The sequence below is a fragment of the Lissotriton helveticus genome, chromosome 5_1, assembly GCF_964261635.1.
Source record: "Lissotriton helveticus chromosome 5_1, aLisHel1.1, whole genome shotgun sequence".
In the NCBI taxonomy this organism is placed as follows: domain Eukaryota; kingdom Metazoa; phylum Chordata; class Amphibia; order Caudata; family Salamandridae; genus Lissotriton; species Lissotriton helveticus.
The window spans coordinates 1,382,762,770-1,382,783,310 of NC_136065.1; the positions used below are offsets into that span (position 1 = coordinate 1,382,762,770).

The following is a 20,541-nucleotide window of genomic DNA, read 5'->3' on the forward strand; positions in this document are numbered from 1 at the left end:
GTCACCATCGCATCCCCCAAAGCGCCTCGCATCACCGGAGAAGAGTGGTGGCGTCGCACCACCGGAGAAGTGTGTTGCAGGGCCTGTCGCGGCTCAGAAGAATCGTTGAGTCACCACACGGCCATCGGGCGTGCATGCATCGTTGTCGCATCACGAAGAAGACACCATTTTGTTTCATTGGACCGGATTTTCATCACATCGTCACGGAAGCGCAGTAAGAAACCGACACATCACCTCCCCATGCGGAGAAGAACCAAAGCATCCCCTACCCAGCAGTAGGGACCCAACGCATCACCGTTCTTGAGTGTAAGGAACCGACGCATCACCTTCCCTGCAACATTTTTGTTGTATAGCGTTACGCATCCAAAGGTACATTGAACTTAAAGTGTCACATTTTACATCTATAAAGAACTAGAGATAAGCCTGTCTGCTCGTGTCAAGCTACCAAGGGGGTGAGCAGGGGTTAGTTTTGGAGTGTAACCCCTTACCCTGACTAGATGCAAGGGTCCCTATATGGTCAAAGGTACCTATCTCTGCCAACTATAGACCCCCAAATCTAACATCTGGTTTGTGGCAGCGACAGCTGAGAGATATTTCAGAAAATGCTTCACGGGCACATGCCCTGGCCGCGCCGAGACTGTTTTATGATGTGGGGACAAGGTCCGCAAGTTGATGGCGAGGCTGGACAAGAGAGATAGGGACAGACCCTGGGTCACTCAGATACACGACTCCGGAGGGGGGGTGCATGTCGAAGGAAACGCTATAGCAGCAACATTTGCAGCATACTACAAAGGCATATACTCTTCAGAGACCCGCAGGACAACTGTACAGACTTTATGAAATATTAGGTGTTGGGCGTCCTCTCAGAAGAGGAAAGGGAGGCACTGGAGCAAGATGTGATTGGGAAAAAGTTAGAAGGGACCATCCAGTGGTTACAGTCGGGCAAGGCCGCAGGGCCAAATGGCCTACCGATTGAATTATTTAAATGTGTAGCTCACAAAATTGCATCTTAATATGTTCCAGGCGGGGCAGAAGGACGGGCCTTTCTGGAAGATCAGAGAATGGCCACATTAGTGGTTCTCTCCAAAAAGGGCAAACCACCCACAGTATGCAGCTTGTACCATTCTATATGTTTACTCAACATGGAGGCCAATGTGTTGCTAAAGTGTTGGTGAATAGACTGACGAGGCTCATAGTCTCAATCATCCATCTGGACCAGTCCGCCTTTATGCTGCATAGGAGAACCCTTCTAAACCTGAGACATCTATTCAGAGTGATGCACATTACGGCAGACTTGGAGTCGGAGGAGGCTGTGGTACTGTATTTGGATGTGAGAATGGCCTTCAATAGTATAGAGTGGTCCTATCTCTTCGCAGTCCTCCCCCATATGGGCTTTGGTCCTAAGTTCTGCTGGGAGATTTGACTCCTATATCAGGGCCCGGTGGCAAGTGTGTGAGTGAATGGTGTAATATTCTGTGCCTTTGCCGTACACAGGGGAACACAACAAGGATGCACCCTGTCGCTGATGATCTTCACCCTGGCCTTGGAGCCTTTGGCGGCCTGGATCTGTCAAGATCCTCCTATTTGGGGAATCAGTAATGGTAGGGCATGGTAAGAAAGAATCTCTGTATATCAAGGGAGGGAGAGAGGACTAGGTAGCTAGTCCATATCCCCAAGGATTTATATATAATCAAAAAGAACTAGCCTATTGTGAATATTTACAGGACTCAGAACTGTATGATTATGGGTGAACCATTACGTTTCTTCATGAAGCCCTCACCCACCAACCTGGTTGGTGGCATGCTTCATCATCAGGCCCACCCAGTGACACCGCCATTAACGGTCATACCTATGCCCGGATCACTCCTGGGGCACTCGCGGCAAAACGCCAGCGTATGCTTGATGAGGGAATCCCCCTGGTACACTTATAGCACCTGAGTGAGTGCATCACATAGTCTAAATTACACACTCACTTAAGTTTTAAATTTGCACTTTCACCTTGTTACGGTCCTGAGGAAAGCCAGCTTAACTTAAAGGCTCTGGCTGAAATATGTAGACCAAACCTGGATGTAGGAGGTCTTAACTCTGTTTCCCATTACATCCACCAGCCTTGTTTTTAATTGCTAACAGAGGCCCAGTTATTAAAATGTAATTCACCCTCGGGTACTGGGACCACTGTATAGCATTTGTAATCTTCAAAGCTCACGTCACTACACTGCACACTCAGTTACATACCTGCTCCGCTGTAATCAGGTGTCGAAGCACACCCGGGACACATTCAGTGTCAGTGGGTGGGCCCGATGATGAAGCATGCCACCACCCAGGTTGGTGTGTGAGGGCTTCATGAAGAAACCTAATGGTTCACCCATAATCATACAGTTCTGAGTCCTGTAAATATTCACAATAGGCTAGTCCTTTTTGATTACATAAGAAAGAATCTCTCCCTATGCCAGGAGTTACTCGGGGTACCAAATCAATTGGGATAAATCTTTGGCCTTTCTGCTCACAGGAGGGACTCCTACCCTTATATCGGGATGCCTCACACCAATGGTGACACTGGGATTCTGCTACCTTGGAATTTGTATCACCAGGACCGTGGAGGACTACCTTCAACAGAACCTATTAGTTCAGTGGACCATCTCCCGGCGGATGTGGCCCATTGGAGGGCTCTGCTGATCTTTTTGATGGGCAGAGCCGACCTGTTTAAAATTATGGTATGCTTTATGTGCTCCAAAATACCCCGTTTAAAGGTGCCAGACAATTTCCTCATTAGGGTTAACACGGAGCTTTGCATACTCCTCTGGAATGGAGGCAGCTCACGCGTATCTCTCTGGAAGCTACAACGGGGAGTGTTCAAGGAAGCATTGGTGATTCCAGAGCTCCACACATATAACTGGGCTGCCCAATTGATGATGATCAATGAGTGGGTATTTTGGAATAGGGAGAAACCAGCCTCTACGGTCGACGGCAATACGATGGGCACATTTCCGAGCCGTACTCTGGGGATTTATGACGTTACAACGCATATATTTACATTGCGGTACATTATATCGCGTTTTTTTCAACGCAAGTCGTTACAACAACTTGCGTTGGAGGGCGCTGGACTTAGGAGTAGTATAATTTACTATTCCAACTCCAGACTTGCTTCCGTCTTATACAACTGCGCATATTACAGAAATCGGATTATTCTCAATCCAGGATCCACTGCATGGGGCCTAGCGTTACGGCCCACTGCATTCAGGGTTGCGGAGCAGTGGGCCCCTTCTTCCACACACTTTGGAAATGCCCTGTGATCCAAGGCTACTGGCGGGAGGTCACGGTGATCATGACTGCGGTTACAGACCTGGAGGTATCACTAGATGCTAGATGAAGGATTTTGGGAATTGCCGGGGAAGAGAAGTAGCTCAGGTTTCTCAGATTGTGGTTGACACTGGCAGCGAGGGTGGCTAAACAAAACATTGTCAAACATAGGGACCAAATATACCCCCGGATATCCGGGACTGGCAGAAGGATTAAGGGCCAGATGTATCAAGATACATTTTTGCGATTCTCAAATAGCGATTTTTAAGGAATCGCTTTTTGAGAATTGTAAAATGGTATGTATGTAGAAATTCGCTATTTTTAGCGATTTCTTAAAATTCCTTAACTGCGATTAGCAAATTGCTAATCGCAACTAAGGAATAATTACCCATTCATTTCTATGGGCCAGGAGGCCCATAGGAATGAAAGTGAAAGTATTCTCAATTTGTGATTCGCAATTTGCTAATCGCAAATTGAGAATAATTTCAAGGGTGCAGGGGTGTCCAAAGGACACCCTGTTGCACCCCTGAAATAAGCATGGGTGCACATGTGGTGCACATACATGCCCTTGGGGCATGTATGTGCATCACATGGCACTTTGAAAAATGCAAAAATTGGCATTTTTCAAGAAATTCGCAAATTACCACCAACTTGAAGTTGGTGGTAATTTGCGATTCCTTAGGGACAATTAGCAATTTTTTTTGCATCATACATTGCATTTAAGGAATCGCAAATTTTGCGATTCCTTAAATGCAATCGCAAAATAAGGAATCACAAATTTGCGATTCCTTATTTTGCACTGAAATTTGCTACATACATACCATATTGCTCAAATTAGTTTGCAAATTTCGGCGTTTGCGAACCCATTTGAGCTTCATACATCTGGCCCTTAGATCGGTGTTAACTATCGAAGTGAGAGGTATTACGGACCAGGGGTTGTCCATGCAAGTATGAGAAAGTATGGGTCAACTGGACACAATACGGGGGGTTGATATGGGTGGGGCTGGGAAATAGGTGGTTTGGGAAACATCTCTTGCTGAATCTACTTGGGGTAGGAATGTACGCTTGCGACAATGTATGCTTCTAGTATTTTACATGGCACTCACTGCCACAGTTGGATGTAGTCTGTGACACCCATATATTATACAGATTAATAGTCCTCATTGTATACATACTCATTTATACATACTATCAAACTGTTTAGTGTAAGGTCCTCTCCTTGTCATGATACTAGGTTCAGTGATCAGTTTGTCCGTACTACTAAATAGAGGGAAAATCACTTCAAATGTTAGCTAAAATGCACATGAAAATCTAGTACTTCAAAATATGCTGTAACCTACATTCAACATGCTGTGTTTTTGACTTTTCTCCCTTTGACATGGTGTGATTTGAGAGATTTTTTCACCCACAAATATGATATACCTAGAGATTCCTGCACTTTGCCTGCTTTGTCACAAACATTTTATCACAAGCAAATCTCCAGAGATGTGAGGGGGCATAGCTACCGCTAAGGATAGCGTATAGGCAACATTTTTCACTCTGCTACCTTAACCCACAAGGCTCACGTTTTTAAGATCATACTTACTGTGTGGTAATTTTGTGACTGGATGCAAAGTGTACAATAATCCATCAGAGCACACTTAGTTTCTGTTTCAGGACGGTCAGTTTCATACCGCTTGACTGAGGTTTGTAGTCGGCATACTTCTGAAGCTTGAGGATCCAATCCAGCCTAAAAAGAACAGAGTTGTGCTATCAGTAAAGCAATTTGAAAAACGCTCTTTCACTAACTACTGTGTTCAAAATCTGCACATACCATTTTTGTTAGGTTTTTGAAAAACGCCATCATGTTTGCAAAATAGATGGAAGAACAGCACTGAAATATCTTCACACATGCTACCTCCAAAGTCTAAAAGAAAAGAAATGACAACCTGAGTACTGGAACAGTTAATCAATATTGTGAACGAAATCGTAACATGAACAGATATATGCCCCATGAAACTTAACAAAAATTCTGCAAAACAGAACCAAATAAAAATGAAACCAAAAATAATTATTTATTTGTGAAAACATTTATATTTACAAATCGCTTACTTTGTAAACACTTCTAAAAAAATGTGCTCATTAAAACACTTTATGGAATACAATGTGGCACTCTGTTCCTTATTTTCTCATTATGGCCAGCCTTCTGAGGTAGATGTAGAAGGTTGGATCCACATGATATTGGATGCTGCTCACCAAATGATTACTAGACTCTGTTGGGCAACAGGAATACAGCCAAAGTGATACTAATTTTATCAACTATTAACATTTGGTTGTAACTGATCTATAGTCTTGGGGTACAGGGCTTTGTTTCTTCACGCTAATGGGGAGACTGACTACTGGCTCTGCTTGCACAGTCATTGCTGGGTATCCCCAATTCTATCTGAGTGTAAAACGTGTCTGAAGGAAAAAATTATTTCTTACCTGTAATCCCAGTTCTCTCTCAGGGTACTCTCCATTAAAATCATAAACACTGAATAATCCCATTGACGTGCAGGAATCCTGAGAGGCTGTAAGGGTGTTGGACGGTTTTGCGGGGGAGGGTGGGGCGAGTTTGTTACTGGTGGCTCATTTTGCAGCGGCTCTGTCATATCGGCCCCCAGTAACAAAAGCATCAAGCAAGCGTTTCCAGGCTGGCAGGGCCAGGCAATGATTCCCCTGGGACTAAACCAAGACAATTGCCAGGGCTGCTTTGGGTTCCCAGTCCTGCCCTGGATTCCAGAGTAATTTTCCATAGCATATCTTCTTAAGTGTAGTTCGTCTTTCTTCAGGAACGCTTGTAAAAAACACTTAAGATAATAACATAATGCAGCCTATAAGTAGAGCTACAGCGATCAAATTCTTCAGAATATACGTGGAAAATGGCAAAGAAAGCCATATGTGTCATGTGATCAAGGTCCGAGAGGGACCGAAACGCGTCATGGCGGTGGTGTTGGGCAAGTAACAGAAAATAAAGAAATATTTAGCACGATTTGGGTCTGCATCGTCTCTTGGGATTCGATTCCTGTGTGCTAGAGGCGAAATCAGGATATATATATATATATATGCATATTTAAAGCCAAATACTATTGTAGACTGATTCAATCTCATTCACAAACCCTTTTTGTAAAAGGAGAGAGATGAAGGATGGAAGGACATTGTAGCTCTATAAGCTGCTATTATGTTAGTGTAAAAACAGTCTGTGCTTTTACGGACCCAGACACCACCAGTATCCCATCATGTTGAGCAGTTTGGCAGTTGCTTCAGTTCTTTTTGGTGACATCTGGAAGATAGATGGGTCTGATAATCGCCTCTGTCATCTTCACCAGGGAGGCAGGAGGATTGCTTATGATTTCAATGGAGATTCCTCTGAGAGAGAACTGGGATTACAGGTAAGAAACCATTCCTTCTCTCTCTGGGGATATCCATTGCTAGTCATAAGTACTGCATAGAGTAGCAAGCCCATCCCCAACAGCAGCGGTGGAAAAGACAGAGGAACGATCAAGGAAACAAATTTCTCAGGGAGGCCTGCCCTACTCGAGCATCTGTTCTAACATTCGAGTCCAAACAACAATATTTGGTAAATGTGTGTACAGATCTCCACATAGCCGCTTTGCAAACTTTGTCATTAGGGACATTTTTCATCAAAGCAGCAGAAGCTGCTTGCCCCCTAGTAGAATGAGCTTTTGGTCTAGCAGACAAATTATTATTGGATTGTGTGGAAGTGGCTAGACCTCTACGGACTAGGCCATAGTTTACAAAAACTTGGTCTGATGTTTTGTCCATATGAAACTTTAAGACCCGCCTAATATCTAGCAAATGAAGAGTTCTTTCAGCTGGAGTGGAAGGATGCTGAAAGAAAGTTGGTAAGGAAATCGTCTGATTGACGTGAAAATCCAAAATGACTATAGGAAGGAATTTTGGGTGAGTCCTCATCACTACCTTTTTGAAGTGGAAAACGGTGTATCCACCGCCTGCTTCTGCAGAAGGATGTTGACTTTCTGAGCATCCATTGATGGTGATTGGATGGTTTTCATGGTATATTTGGTGGAGGAATGACGAACCTGAGCAGTGCCCATTCATAACAATATTTACTGCTCAGGCGTCTTTTGTAATGGATTGCCACTCTTCCAGAAAATGTTAAATACTTCCTTTAGTTAGCTGGACTTCTCTTTGCCGATGCCCCCCCAACACATTTTTCCCCCATTTGAACTACTATATGCTGGTTTTTGACTGTGATAGTGCACTGAAGCTTGATAACCAGGTTCCAGTGCCAGTGCTTTTTCGCTAAAACAAGACATATGTTAATTGTAAACCAAATAGCAAGGACTTTAATACCCCAGTACGTCCCTGGTATGTGGTACTCCTGATACCCAGGGCATGGGTACTAAAGAGAGTCCCCAAGGACTGCAGCATGTAATATGCCACCCTGAAGGACCCACACACAAGCTGCATGCAGAATGCCATTCTGAAGACACAACATTGCCCTCTCCCTGTGTGTCTCTCTGTGTGTGATACCTATGTACACTGCATGTACTATAATTAAGTCACTTCTACAGCAGGCCTCGGAGCCATTAGGCAGGGTGCATTATACACGTGTGGGCAAATCTGCATGAGCAGATATGCCCCTGTGATGTCTAGTTCCATTGCTAGGCATCGCAAGTGATCAGGAAACCATGGTAAAGGTATGTACTGGGCATCTGTAAACACAAGTTACCCAGCTGCACAATGGCTTCACTGAAAATACTGATGTTTGGTATCAAACATCTTCTCTTAATAAATCCATACTGATGCCAGTACCGGATGTATGAAGACATGTACCCAGAGGGCACCCCCACTAGTCTCTTAGAGGCCAGGAACAATGCCTGTTCGGAGGAAGGTGATCATACCATGACTAGTGCATTTAGCATATAAACGCCAGAGGCATCAAAGCCTCTGTCACCTCTGATATGTGACCTTGACCTCCCCCAGACCTGAGGAATTCCACCCCCGCCCTGAGGCCCATTTGGCACCAGAGGAGGTGGGAAATTGGATCATCAGAAGGTGTGTCACACTTGCAGGCGAGGCACACCCCTAAGGTGGGCCACCTGAAGTGGACAGTCGAAGAAGGGTTTCACCATCTTGATTTTGGGTGGACCTAGGACACCCCGTGGGTAGGTAGCCCATTAGCTTCCATTTTACACTCCCCTAAATGCCCCTGAATTCAGTATTTATGGGTCCCCGATACTAGAGACAGATTTGTCTACCTGGGAACAGAAGAAGGTCAAAGAAGAAGTCACTGTGAGAACTGAGCATTAACCACGAACTTGGCACCGAACCCAGTCTGATTGCTGGGACCGCGACAATCGCTAACACACGACTTGTCCAAAAGCTGTGCATCCTCTCCAATACGTGGATGACTGCCCAGCAATTCGGCAACCACCTAGCATCTCCCTTGGGGCGGATGAGCCAGCAGGCACCGACTGCCCTTCTCTGGTACATTGTTTTGTTGACCATCTGATATACAGGGGGAGGATCACACCAGGAGGAGATTTTTTGTGGTCCTAGGAGGTCAGCCCCATCTCTCCACTGAGATACAATATGCTAGACCCTCCAGGGGGCCCCTGCATTAATACCCCGGGTACCAAAGCACCTGCAGCAACCAAGGTTTGTTAGTGTTTAGTCCGGAAACCACCACTACCAAAACTGACCGGCACATCGAGGGACAACAGGACCGACAAGGCTTTCACTGAGAGCCCTGCCGTCATGTTTTCTTCTTCTCTACGGGTCAACTGAGAACTGTGAGAGCCTCCAATGCCTCCAACGCAAGTGACCAGCTGACCAAGCCCCTTGTAGCCTGTGTTTCAGGTGCCCCTTTGCTTTCAACTGTGTAGCGTTCGAGGCTTCTAATCTGTCTAGCACCCTGCACCCGCACACGCAAGGGCAGGTAAGCTAAAACTTCTGGTGGTTCTTTGGACCTTGGCCCCTTAGCACCTTAAGTTCCAAACTTCAACTACAAGTACCTGTTTGAAGAATATGTCTTTCCTCCCATAGATCATGCTCGGACCCTCCCCCTCTGCATGGGACAACACCTGGAGGTCCAACGCCCTCAGCAGCCCTCCCACCCCCATCGTACTCGACTCCTCTCTCTCTGTGACCCGACAGGTCATCGCCGTCGCCTCCAGCTGCTTCAACACCCTCCGCATCCTCCGAAAGACCTTCGAATGGATCCCCACCGAATCAAGGAAGACAATCACCCACGCACTCATAACCAGCAGACTGGACTACGGAAACGCCCTCTACGCCGGGATCAACAAGTCTCTGCTCCGCAAACTCCAGACCATACAGAATACCACAGCCAGACTCGTCCTCAGCATCCCTCGATACGAGCGCTTCACCCAACACCTGCGGAACCTCCACTGGCTCCCCATAGAACAGAGAATCACCTTCAAGATACTCTCCCACGCCTACAAATAGCCTTCACAACACCGGACCCCAATACCTCAACAAGAGAATCTCCTTCCACGCACCCGAGCGAAACCCCCGATCCTCTGACATCACCAAAATTCCATGGATCCGCAGAGCCAGAACAGGGGGAAGAGCTTTCTCCTCCATCGCAGCCAAGACCTGGAACAAGCTCCCGGTCAACATCTTCAGGAAGACACTCAAGACATGGCTCTTCGAGTGAAAGGAGCTGCTTAGCCCCCCACCAAGCGCCTTGAGACATTCACGGGTGAGTAGTGCACTTACAAATCCCCTGACTGATTGATTGAGATTAATATTACAGCGTTCAAGGCCCATAGGTTTGAAAGTACTGATTGCGATAATCTTGGTGTCTAAAATTATATAAGATCTGTGTTATTTTTTCTAAATTGGTCTCAGATTTATTCTTGAGTGTGTGTCTCAACAAATACTTCACATTTCTCTGATAAGTCTAAACTGCTCAACCACACTACCACAAATAGAGTACTTTGGATAATTCTAGCAACCCTGTAAACCAATAAGGGTCGTCTGGACTTTTTGCATGGTGTGCCCTTACATTGGCACCACCACATAAAAAGCCAGCTTCTAAACTTATCCCTACGGGAGTGGGTTACAGAAAAGGGGGAAGGAAAGATTCAAGACTTGGAGCCTACTGTAGGCATTCTCGCCTGAGCAGGCTGTTGAGTGGCTCTACATCTAGGCTGCCGACACTGTTATTGCTGGTAAGGCTTCTGATGTTGTGATTGCTGGTGACCTAGTTCTTTTTGTTTTTCTACACCAGCTGTTTTGACAGACTCCATTTGTGACTTCATTTAAGCAATCTCGTTGTTAGTGTGTCGAAAAAAACAAGTTACTTACCTTCGGTAATGCTTTTTCTGGTGGATTCAGTATCTGCCAGGGGATTCCTCACCTTGTGAATATCCCCCTGCGTCAACAACATTTGGAAATTCTTTTGTAGCTTCGCGCTGACGTGGACGACGTCACAGAAGCACGGCATCGCGCGTCACCGACTCCATAATAGGCCCACGTTGGAGTGATGACATCAGTTCCGCCCTTTTTTCCGTGCCTTCGAGGCACACGGACGGATCAACAACAGTAGATATACACACAATGTACACAGTACCAAATAATCAAAATAACACACACGGTGTGTAGTCAATGAAGGAAAGCAATTATAATAACACATTCCCTTTGACAATAAAATATTTACATTACACTAAAACAGGTATAGAAGAGTGGACAACGGAGAGGCAGGTGGGCCAGTGAGGAATCCACACCAGAAAAAGCATTACCGAAGGTAAGTAACTTGTTTTTCTGATGGATACATCTTCCAGTGGATTCCTCACCTTGTGAATAGAATCCCACAGCAGTCCCCACTCCCGGAGGAGGGTGTCCACTCTCCTATTCCAGAAAATCCTGGAGGACAGAACGCGCAAAGTGGCCGTCCCTACTCACTTCGGAATCCAAGCAGTAATGCTTCGCGAAAGTGTGGAGGGAAGCCCAAGTCGCTGCTCTACAAATGTCCTCTACAGGTACACCCGTAGACAAAGCAGATGTAGCAGACCTTGCTCTAGTGGAATGAGCTCTTAAACCCTCAGGAGGTTCTTTACCTGCCAGAGAGTAGCATATCTTGATACACAAGACAATCCATCTCGCCTACCGACGCGCAAGGTTACTGCTACGCAAAAGTTTCCGGATCCAGTCTGACGCCTGGGGATATTCTAAGGTAAGGAATCTAATGCTAAGTGTCTCTTTCAGATGCTCACTTACCCTCCTTGCTGAGGTAATTGCAATCAAGAAGACCGTTTTAAAAGATAACAGTCTCAAGGGACACTTGTGCAAAGGTTCAAAAGGTGAACCCATCAAGAAAGTGAGCACAGGATTCAAGTCCCATTGAGGCACAATAAAGGGAGTAGGATGACATTTATTTGTAAGGCCCTTTAGAAACATTAAAATAATAGGAGATTTAAATAAGGACGGCTGATCCGCCAGACAGAGAAATTGCAACATGGCCGAAAGTTAACCTTTGACCGTAGCTACAGCAAACCCTTGCTGAGCCAAAGAAAGATCAAACTGAAGTATGTCAGACAACTGAGCATTCAAAGGGTCAATGGACTTCTCCCCACACCAAGAGACAAATTTAGACCATCTATAAGAGTAGATAGACTTGGTGGAATCGCGCCTGGCTCGATAAAATGGCATCCACCACGTCATGTGGGAGAGAAAAAGAATTCAGGTTGTCCCGTTCAATTTCCAGGCATGAAGGTGTAAGGTCTGGAGGTGGGGGTGTAGAACCTGCCCCTACATCTAAGAGAGGAGATATGCCCTGAGAGGGAGACGGAGCGGCGGGCACGAGGAGAGGTGGAGAAGATCTGTGTACCACACCCTTCTTGGCTAATCCAGGGCGATCAATATAACTTGGGCCAGGTCTTGGCGAACCTTCCTCAGAACCCGAGGAATCAAGGGTATGGGAGGAAACGCTTAAAGGGGTCTTGAGTCCCAACTCAACTGAAACGCGTCCCCCAAAGCTCCCTGCATCGGATACTGGAGACTGCAGAATGAAGGGCAGTGAGCATTCTCGTGAATGACAAACAGGTCCACCCGAGGAGTTCCTCATGTCCGAAAGACGTGACGAACCACCTCCGGGTGAAGCCTCCACTCGTGGTTGGCTGAGAACTGCCGACTGAGACTGTCTGCGCGTACGTTCAGAACTGCGGCCAGATGATTTGTCATCAGACAAATCTAATGGTTCTGAACCCAGGACCAGAGACACAGAGCCTCTCTGCAAAGACACTGAGACCCCACTCCTCCCTGCTTGTTGACATACCACATCGCGGTAGTGTTGTCCGTCAGGACTTGAACGGACTGACCGCAAAGGGAAGGGAGGAAGGCCTTGAGCACCAGATGTATCGCCCCCAACTCTAAAAGGTTGATGTGAAGCAACCTTTCCTCTGGAGACCAAAGACCCTTGATCTCCAGATCCCCCAGATGAGCACCCCACCCTAGAGTAGATGCATCCGTTATTACTGTGGCAACCGATGGAGAAAGATGGAAGGGCTTTCCTTGAGACAGATTGCCCTCCACCAAGACAGATCCGCTGCAGCTTCTCTGGAGATTCTCACTGACTCCCTGAGATCTCCGTTGTGCTGATACCACTGCCTGCGGAGGCACCACTGGAGCGCCCTCATGTGCCAGCGTGCATGGTTGACTAACAGAATGCAGGAAGTCATCAGACCGAGCAGACAGAGGACCTTCAGGACTGGAACGACCGCTCCATTGTAAAATAAAGGAATCATTTCCTGTCTGTCGCGAATCCTTTGAGATGGAGGGAATGACCGACACACAGTTGTATCCAGTACAGCACCTATGAACAGGCTGCGCTGGGAGGGCACCAGGTGAGATTTGGGTACATATATCAAAAAACCCAACCTGTACAACAACTGAGTTGGGACTTGGTGATGATGGAGCACCTTCTCCGGAGATTCTGCTTTGATCAGACAATCGTCCAGATAAGGGAATACTGGTATCCCTGACCTTCTGAGATGTTCTGCTACCATAGCCATCACCTTGGTGAAGACTCGAGGTGCAGTAGTAAGACCAAACGGAAGGACCGCAAACTGGTAATGTTGCGATCCCACAGTGAAACGGAGATACTTCCTGTGCGACTTCAGGATAGGAATATGAAAATACGCATCCTGCAAGTCGATCGACACCATCCAGTCTTCTTCCAGCAGCGCTTGAAGAACCTGCGCAAGGATGAGCATCTTGAACTTCTCCTGTTTCAGAAAGAGGTTAAAAACCCTGAGATCCAGAATTGGACGAAGTATGCCAACCTTCTTGGGGATCAGGAAATACCGGGAGTAGCAACCCTGACCCCTTTCCTGCTCGGGAACCACCTCTATCGCACCTTTTCTCAGTAACGCCAGGACTTCTTCCTGCAGGAGTAGCAGGTGGTCCTCTGAGCAAAACCCTTGGCAAGGAGGGTAATTCGGAGGGAACTCCCGAAAAGGAAGAGCATATCCATTCTCCACGAGATTGAGAACCCAAAGGTCCGATGTGACCGATTCCCAATCTCGTAGAAAATAGGTAAGCCGACCCCCCACAGGGCCCGCATGATCCGGAATGGGGGATCTAGGGCTGCTTTGCTGATGTTGGAGGGGGGGTGGGGAGAGGAGGAGGAGGAGGAGGAGGATGCTTGACATCCTCGAGGACGAGCTCTTTGCCTCTGTATGACTTATACAGCGGATTTTGCTGTTGTTGTTGCTGTTACGACTGCTTGTAGGGACAAAAGGAGGACCTTCCAAATCCCCTCTACCTTTTGCCCACAGTTCCTCTGGATTGTAAACCCAAAGACCTGGCTGTAGCTCTGCTGTCTTTGAATCTCTCCAACGCAGCATCAGCCTTTTTTCCGAAAAGGCCCAAGCCATCAAAAGGTAGATCCATTAAGGCAGCCTGGACATCCGCAGAGAATTCGGAAGTCTTCAACCAGGCCACTCTCCTGGTGGCAATTGAAGATCCCATGACTCTCGCCACCGAGTCAGCTGTATCCAACCCACTTTGGATGACTTGCCGAGAAGTAGCTTAGTGTCAACAAGCACCTCATTAAAAAAAAATCTGTCCTCCTCTGGAATTTTAGGGGCCAACTGCTTCACAGAATCCATCAAAGAATGGATATAAAGCCCCAAGAGGCATGTGGCATTCGTTGACTTGAGAGCCATACTCACTGTTGAAAAAACTTTCTTCGCGGATTGTTCCTGTTTTTTTGAATGTTTGTCTCCAGGCACCTGAGGGAAAGCACCTTCAGATTTCTTGGAGCAGGCTGCCTGCACCACCAAGCTCTCTGGCAAAGGATGTGAAGATAAAAAGTCTGGGTCTCCAGGAGCCACCCTATATCTTCTTGCGACAGCTTTAACAACTGCAGGAGCCGTAAGAGGTCTACTCCACATCTCCAAGATTGGCTCCGTCAAAGCTTCATTGAAAGGAAGCATAGGCTCTACCACTGAAGACGGAGAGTGGAGGACTTCTGTCAATATATTAGACTTGTACTCCGCAGTAGGCAGATTCAAATTCAACAGTTCTGCTGCCTTCTTGATGACCACATGATATGGTGCCACATCTTTTGAAGGGGCATCTGGGACAGAGGATAACTCTGAATCCGGAGACAGCTCCAATCCACTAGCCTCCTTTAGGTCATCAAAGAAATCGTCCGATTCCTGCAGCTCACCTTCTTCTATCTCCGCTACTCTGTACCTCTGTTCCTCTAGAAGTCGCTGAGCCTCACGTCTTGACCTCTCCTTCGGAAAAGGCGTCAGCGGATCCGCAATCGACTCCGATGGAGCCGGCATCGAACTCATAGCCGGAGGACCAGGCCCCTGTTCTCGAGGTCGAACAGGAGCCGGCGCCGGTGACGAAGGAATCGGCTTCGAAGACCTCGGCGGTGCCGAGAAATGCCACGGCGGTGTCAGAGCTGGCATAAATGGCATGAACGGCGCCGGAGCATAAGTCTCGGGGACTCCCAGATTATAGGCCATCGGATCCAGGGAAACAACCGATGCTCCAGAGGGGTACATGACTCTCGTGAAGACACCATACATGGCATTGAAATACTGTGTAGGGTGTTGACCCGGGCCTGGAAATGGAGGGTATGGACCCACAGGCTGCTCTCGAGGAGGCACCGGATTCGTATCATCTTGCTCGGGTTGATGAGCCGGAGTCGTCGAAGCCTCAGGCAAGGGAGCCTCTTCCTCCTCTCGAGTTGGTGTACGAGTCGGCGCCGGAGAGGGATTCGACACCGGAGACGGTGAATGCTCCGGCGACTCCATGGGCGAAGCCTCACCTTCCGGATCCAGAGCCTCTGGTGAAGGAGATATATCATCCTTACGATGCCTTCCACTTGGTGACTTCGGCTTCGAATCCGAATCTTTCCCAGAATGATGTCGAGATCCATGCTTCCTCTTCTTGTGCTTTTTTTTTGCTGATCTTTAAGAATGCCACGATGACGACTTCGAAGGCGACCTCGAACGAGACCTCGACCGCCTCGATCGCGACCTCGAGCTCTTCCTGTCCTTTTTACCTTTCATTTTGGCAACTAGGAGCTTCGCCTCTCTTTCACAAAGGGCCTTGGGACTCATCTTTTTACAGGACGGACACCCTTGGACATCATGGTCCGAGCTCAGGCACCATACGCAATCTTCATGCGGGTCCGTGATTGACATCATTTTCCCGCATTCACCACATGGCTTGAATCCGGTCTTCTTCGAGGACATCTCGAAAGGAGACAACGAAAGAAGAAAACACTGAAACCAACAAACAGTAACAAAGTTACTATAAAAGCTACAGGGGATCCCTCAAAAACCGCTAGCGTCGATGATGCGGAAAAAGGGAACTGATGTCATCACGCCGACGTGGGCCTATTATGGAGTCGGTGACATCAGCGGAGATACGCACGATGCTGCGCTTCTGTGACGTCGTCCACGTCGGCACGAAGCTACAAAAGAATTTCCGAATGTTGCTGATGCAGTGGGATATTCACAAGGTGAGGAATCCACTGGCAGATGTATCCATCAGAAGTGTGGCTACTGATAATGGCACTTTAAGGATCCACTGCTGTGATTAATGCTTAAGGGGCATGAGTCGCAGCCATGCTTGTAAATGTGACAGTACTTGTATGCCACTAGCAAGGATTAATCAGCTGAAGCACTGATGACCTGGTCAGAGCCCATCATCCCCTCATTCATAACCTCAAGGAAATCCTCTCTTTTGTCTCTGGGGAGCTCGTCGGCAAATTTCTGTAATGAGTCCCATAAGGCCCTGTCATACCTGCCCAGTAGAGCTCACGCACTCGCTGCATTCATGTTGGTAGCAGCTGTACCACATACCTTGAGGCCCACTGAATCCAGCTTCTTAATATCCTTGTCGAACAAGTTACTTACCTTCGGTAACGATATATCCGTAAGAAACATAGGTTCGTTATAGATTCCTTACCTTAGAATTACCCCAGGCGTCAGACTGGATCCGGAAGGTTTTTTGTCAGGAGTACCCCTGCACGTCAGAAGGTGGCGTCGGTTGACTCCGCGTTCGTCGTTGGAGTTGTGGTTGCTGGGATGACATCAATGTAGCTACTTAGATGCCGCCCTCGTGCCCTGACGTCAGTTCTGTACACAACTTTCCACACCAGAAGCGCAGAGCCATGCAAGACAATGACCACTAGGGCCCTGAAAGGAAGTCCTTAACCCTAGAAGTCAGTTTGCAGAATAGGGATGATGGGTGGGGCAGTAGGGAACCTATAACCTTTGTTTCTTACAGATATATCGTTACCAAAGGTAAGTAACTTGTTCATCTGAAAGAAACAGTTAGTTATAGATTCCTTACCTTAGAATAGATACCCTGCAATACCAACCCCGAAGGTGGGTTTGCAAATTATGTTCACACCAGAAAGTCCTAGAGAACAGAACGGCCAAAGAGGCTGTCTCTCCGGACTTGGCTGTCCAGGCTGAAGTGTTTTGTGAACGTGTGCAGCGAATGCCCACGTAGCTGCCTGACAGATGTCATTAAGGGGGACTCCCCATCCCAAAGCAGTGGTAGCTGCCGTCGCCCTGCTGGAATGGGCGCAGTCCCACTGGAGGCTCCTTCTTTGCCAAAGAATAGGAGGCTTTAATGCACAGACCGACCCACCTGGAGATGGTCCGTTTGTGCACAGCCCAACCTTTCTTAGCGCCCACGTAACCAACAAAGAGCTGGTCGAATTGTTTGGTGCGATCCAAGTAAAAGGAAAGCGCATATTTTGGATCCAGAAGGTGGAGCCTGTCTTCCTCTTTTGAAGGACACGAAGGCAGAAAGAAGGTGGGCAAAGTGATGATTTGGCCAATTTGGAAAGAAGTAACCACCTTGGGAAGAAAGCAAGGTCTAGTTCTGAGGACGAACTTGTCCGGATGAACAGCCAGAAAGGGAGGCTTGGAAGAAAGAGCTTGCAGCTCACTCACCCTGCGCGCAGAGGTGATGGCCACCAGAAAGTCAGTTTTTAAAGTTAGAAGCCTGAGAGGACAGCTATAGGGCGGCTCAAAGGGAGCACACATAAGATATGTAAGAACCAAGTTCCAGTCTCACTGGGGCATTACAAAGGGAACAAGAGGAAAAAGATGAGTAATGCCCTTAAGGAAACAATTTACAACAGAGGACTTGAAAAGAGAAGGCTGATCAGGAAGCCTAAGGAAGGCTGAAATGGCCGAAAGGTAGCCCTTTAGAGTGCCCAGAGCAGAGCCCTGCTGGGCCTAAGAAAGGAGAAACACGAGAACTTCAGAAAGAGGGGCGGAAAGGGATCCACAGCCTTTGCTGTGCACCATGTCACAAATTTATTCCATCTGCAGGCAGATACCGTCTTAGTGGAGGGACGCCTGGCTGCCAAGATAACATCACAGACTTTGGGAGGCAGGTCAAACAACGTCAACTGCTGCCGCTCAATCTCCATGCAAGGAGGTGGAGGCTGGACAGGTTCGAGTGGAGGACCGTCCCCTGCTGCTGCGACAGAAGATCCTCCTGAAGAGGCAGTCTGATCCGAGGATTGATAGCCATGTGAGGCAGCTCGGGATACCAGACTCTTCGTGCCCAATCTGGAGCCACAAGAATGACATGGGCCCGGAAGCACTTGATCTTCTTCAGCACTCTGGGCAGAAGTGTTATAGTGGTATAGAAGATCGCAACTCCACTCGCAACGAAAAGTGTCACCTAGCGAGTGCTGCCTTGGAAATTCCAACTCGCAGAATTGCTGTTATTGCGTGTTCTCTTCGGTGGCGAATAGATCAAACCAACGCTCTCCTCACTGTCGAAAGAGACCTTGCACCACCTCCGAGTGAAGATGCCATTTGTGAACAATCATGCACCTACGGCTGAGTTTGTCTGCCCTGGCGTTCAGGGAACCTGCCAGGTGTTGAACCACCAGGGATATGCCCTGATGTTCCAGCCATGTTCAGAGGCAGAGGGCCTCCTGAAATAGGGTCCACAACCCCACTCTGCCTTATTTGTTGCAGTACCACATGGCAGTGGAGTTGTCCGTGAACACCTGCGCTACTCTTCCCTTGACAGAGGGAAGGAATGCCTTGAGTGCAAGACGAATTGCCTGAAGCTCCAGAAGGTTGATGTGGAGCCCGGGCTCCGCCAGAGACCAGAGGCCTCTGATCTCCGCCTCCCACATGTGGCCGCCCCATCCCAGAAGTGATGCATCGGTCACCACAGTGAATTCTGGTTGGGGAAGGGAGAGGGATCTGCCGTCGATCCAATCCTGGTACGTTAGTCACCACTGCAATTGTAGTGCAGTGCCCTCCGAGATCTGGATGCAATTGGACAGGTTCCCCTGATGTTTTGCCCACTGGAACTTCAGGTCCCACTGCAGAACCCGCATATGCAATCTGGCATGGTCCACCAGCAGGATGCAGGAGGCCATCAGGCCCAGTAGCCGGAGGGTCATCCTGACCGAAACCTGGGATAGAGGCTGAAAGATCGGGGATAGACCCGAAACTGTGTTGTGTCCAGAACCACTCCGATGAAGACGAGCTTCTGAGAGGGAGTCAGGTGTGACTTCGGCACATTGATGGGGAACCCCAGCGAATGCAGGAGGTCGGCAGTAGTCTGGAGGTGGGAGACGACAGCCTGGGGGGAGCCCGCCTCCAACAGCCAGTCGTCAAGATAGGGGAAGACTGGAACCCCTTTTCTGCATAGATGAGCTGCGACCACCGCCATTACTTTCGTGAACACCCAAGGGGAGCTGGTAAGGCCAAGGGGGAGCACGGCAAACTGAAAATGCCCATGGCCTACCGTGAACCGTAGGTAATGCCGGTGGGCTGGCAGGACGGGGATGTGAAAATAAGCATTCTGCAAGTCCAACGTTACCATCCAGTCTCCAAGGTCAAGGGCAGACAGGACCTGAGCAAGCGTCAACATTTTGAACATGTCAATCGGTTGACATTCCTGAGAACCAAGATAGGACTCAGGCTTTTGTCCTTCTTGGGCACCAGAAAGTAGTGGGAGTAGCAACCACGACCTATTTCTGGGACAGGAATGCACTTGATTAGTCCCTTGGCCAAGAGTGCCGAAACTTCCTGTTGGAGAAGGGCCAGATGATCCTCTGACATGCGATGGTATGGAGGTGGCATGGCTGGAGGGGTAGTCTTGAAGGAGAGGGAGTAGCCCCTTTGGACTATTTGCAAAACCCACCTGTCCGACGTGATGGTATGCCAGTGGCGGAGGTGATGGCGAATCCTGCTGCCCACTGGCGATTGGTGGCCCTGGAAGGTCAGACTAGGAGGGTTGGAGGCTGCTGCGGAAGGGACTGTAGTGTACTGGCCTATCCGCTGGCCCCTAGAACCACGGCGGTGGTTCCCACGTCCCCAGCCGCGCAGTGACTGAACAGCTTGCGCCAGCCTGTGGCCCTGGGTGGGACATGGTGGGGGCACCCCTTCCGTAGCCACGAAAGGGGAGAAAAGCAGACTGTGCAGGGTGTGTTGTGGAGAGGCCCAAGGACCTGGCCGTAACCTGAGAGTCCTTAAAGCGCGCTAGTTCGTTGTCTGCTTTGTCACCAAATAGGCGACGCCCATCAAAGGGCATGTCCATATGGGTGGATTGGACATCCACGGAAAAAACAGTTGACCTCAACCAGGCGTAGTGTCGAAGGGCTACCGACTTGGAAATTGTCCTGCCTCTAGAGTTTGCCGTATCGAGCCCACAGCTGATGGTAAACTTTGCTGTGTCTCTGACTTCGGCAACTGC

At 48.3% G+C, this 20,541-nt stretch overlaps 1 protein-coding gene across 1 annotated transcript in view; it reads right to left on the reverse strand.

The window, feature by feature from the left end:
• Nucleotides 1-20,541, reverse strand: part of SLC26A8 (solute carrier family 26 member 8) — a 3,758,415-nt gene that overhangs the window by 1,227,698 nt on the left and 2,510,176 nt on the right. Inside the window, exons 11-12 of the mRNA XM_078644342.1 lie at nt 5,114-5,206; nt 4,886-5,029 (exon numbers count right to left, since the gene is read on the reverse strand). Coding sequence (XP_078500468.1) covers nt 4,886-5,029; nt 5,114-5,206 — 237 coding nt within the window. The remainder of the gene's footprint in view (nt 1-4,885; nt 5,030-5,113; nt 5,207-20,541) is intronic.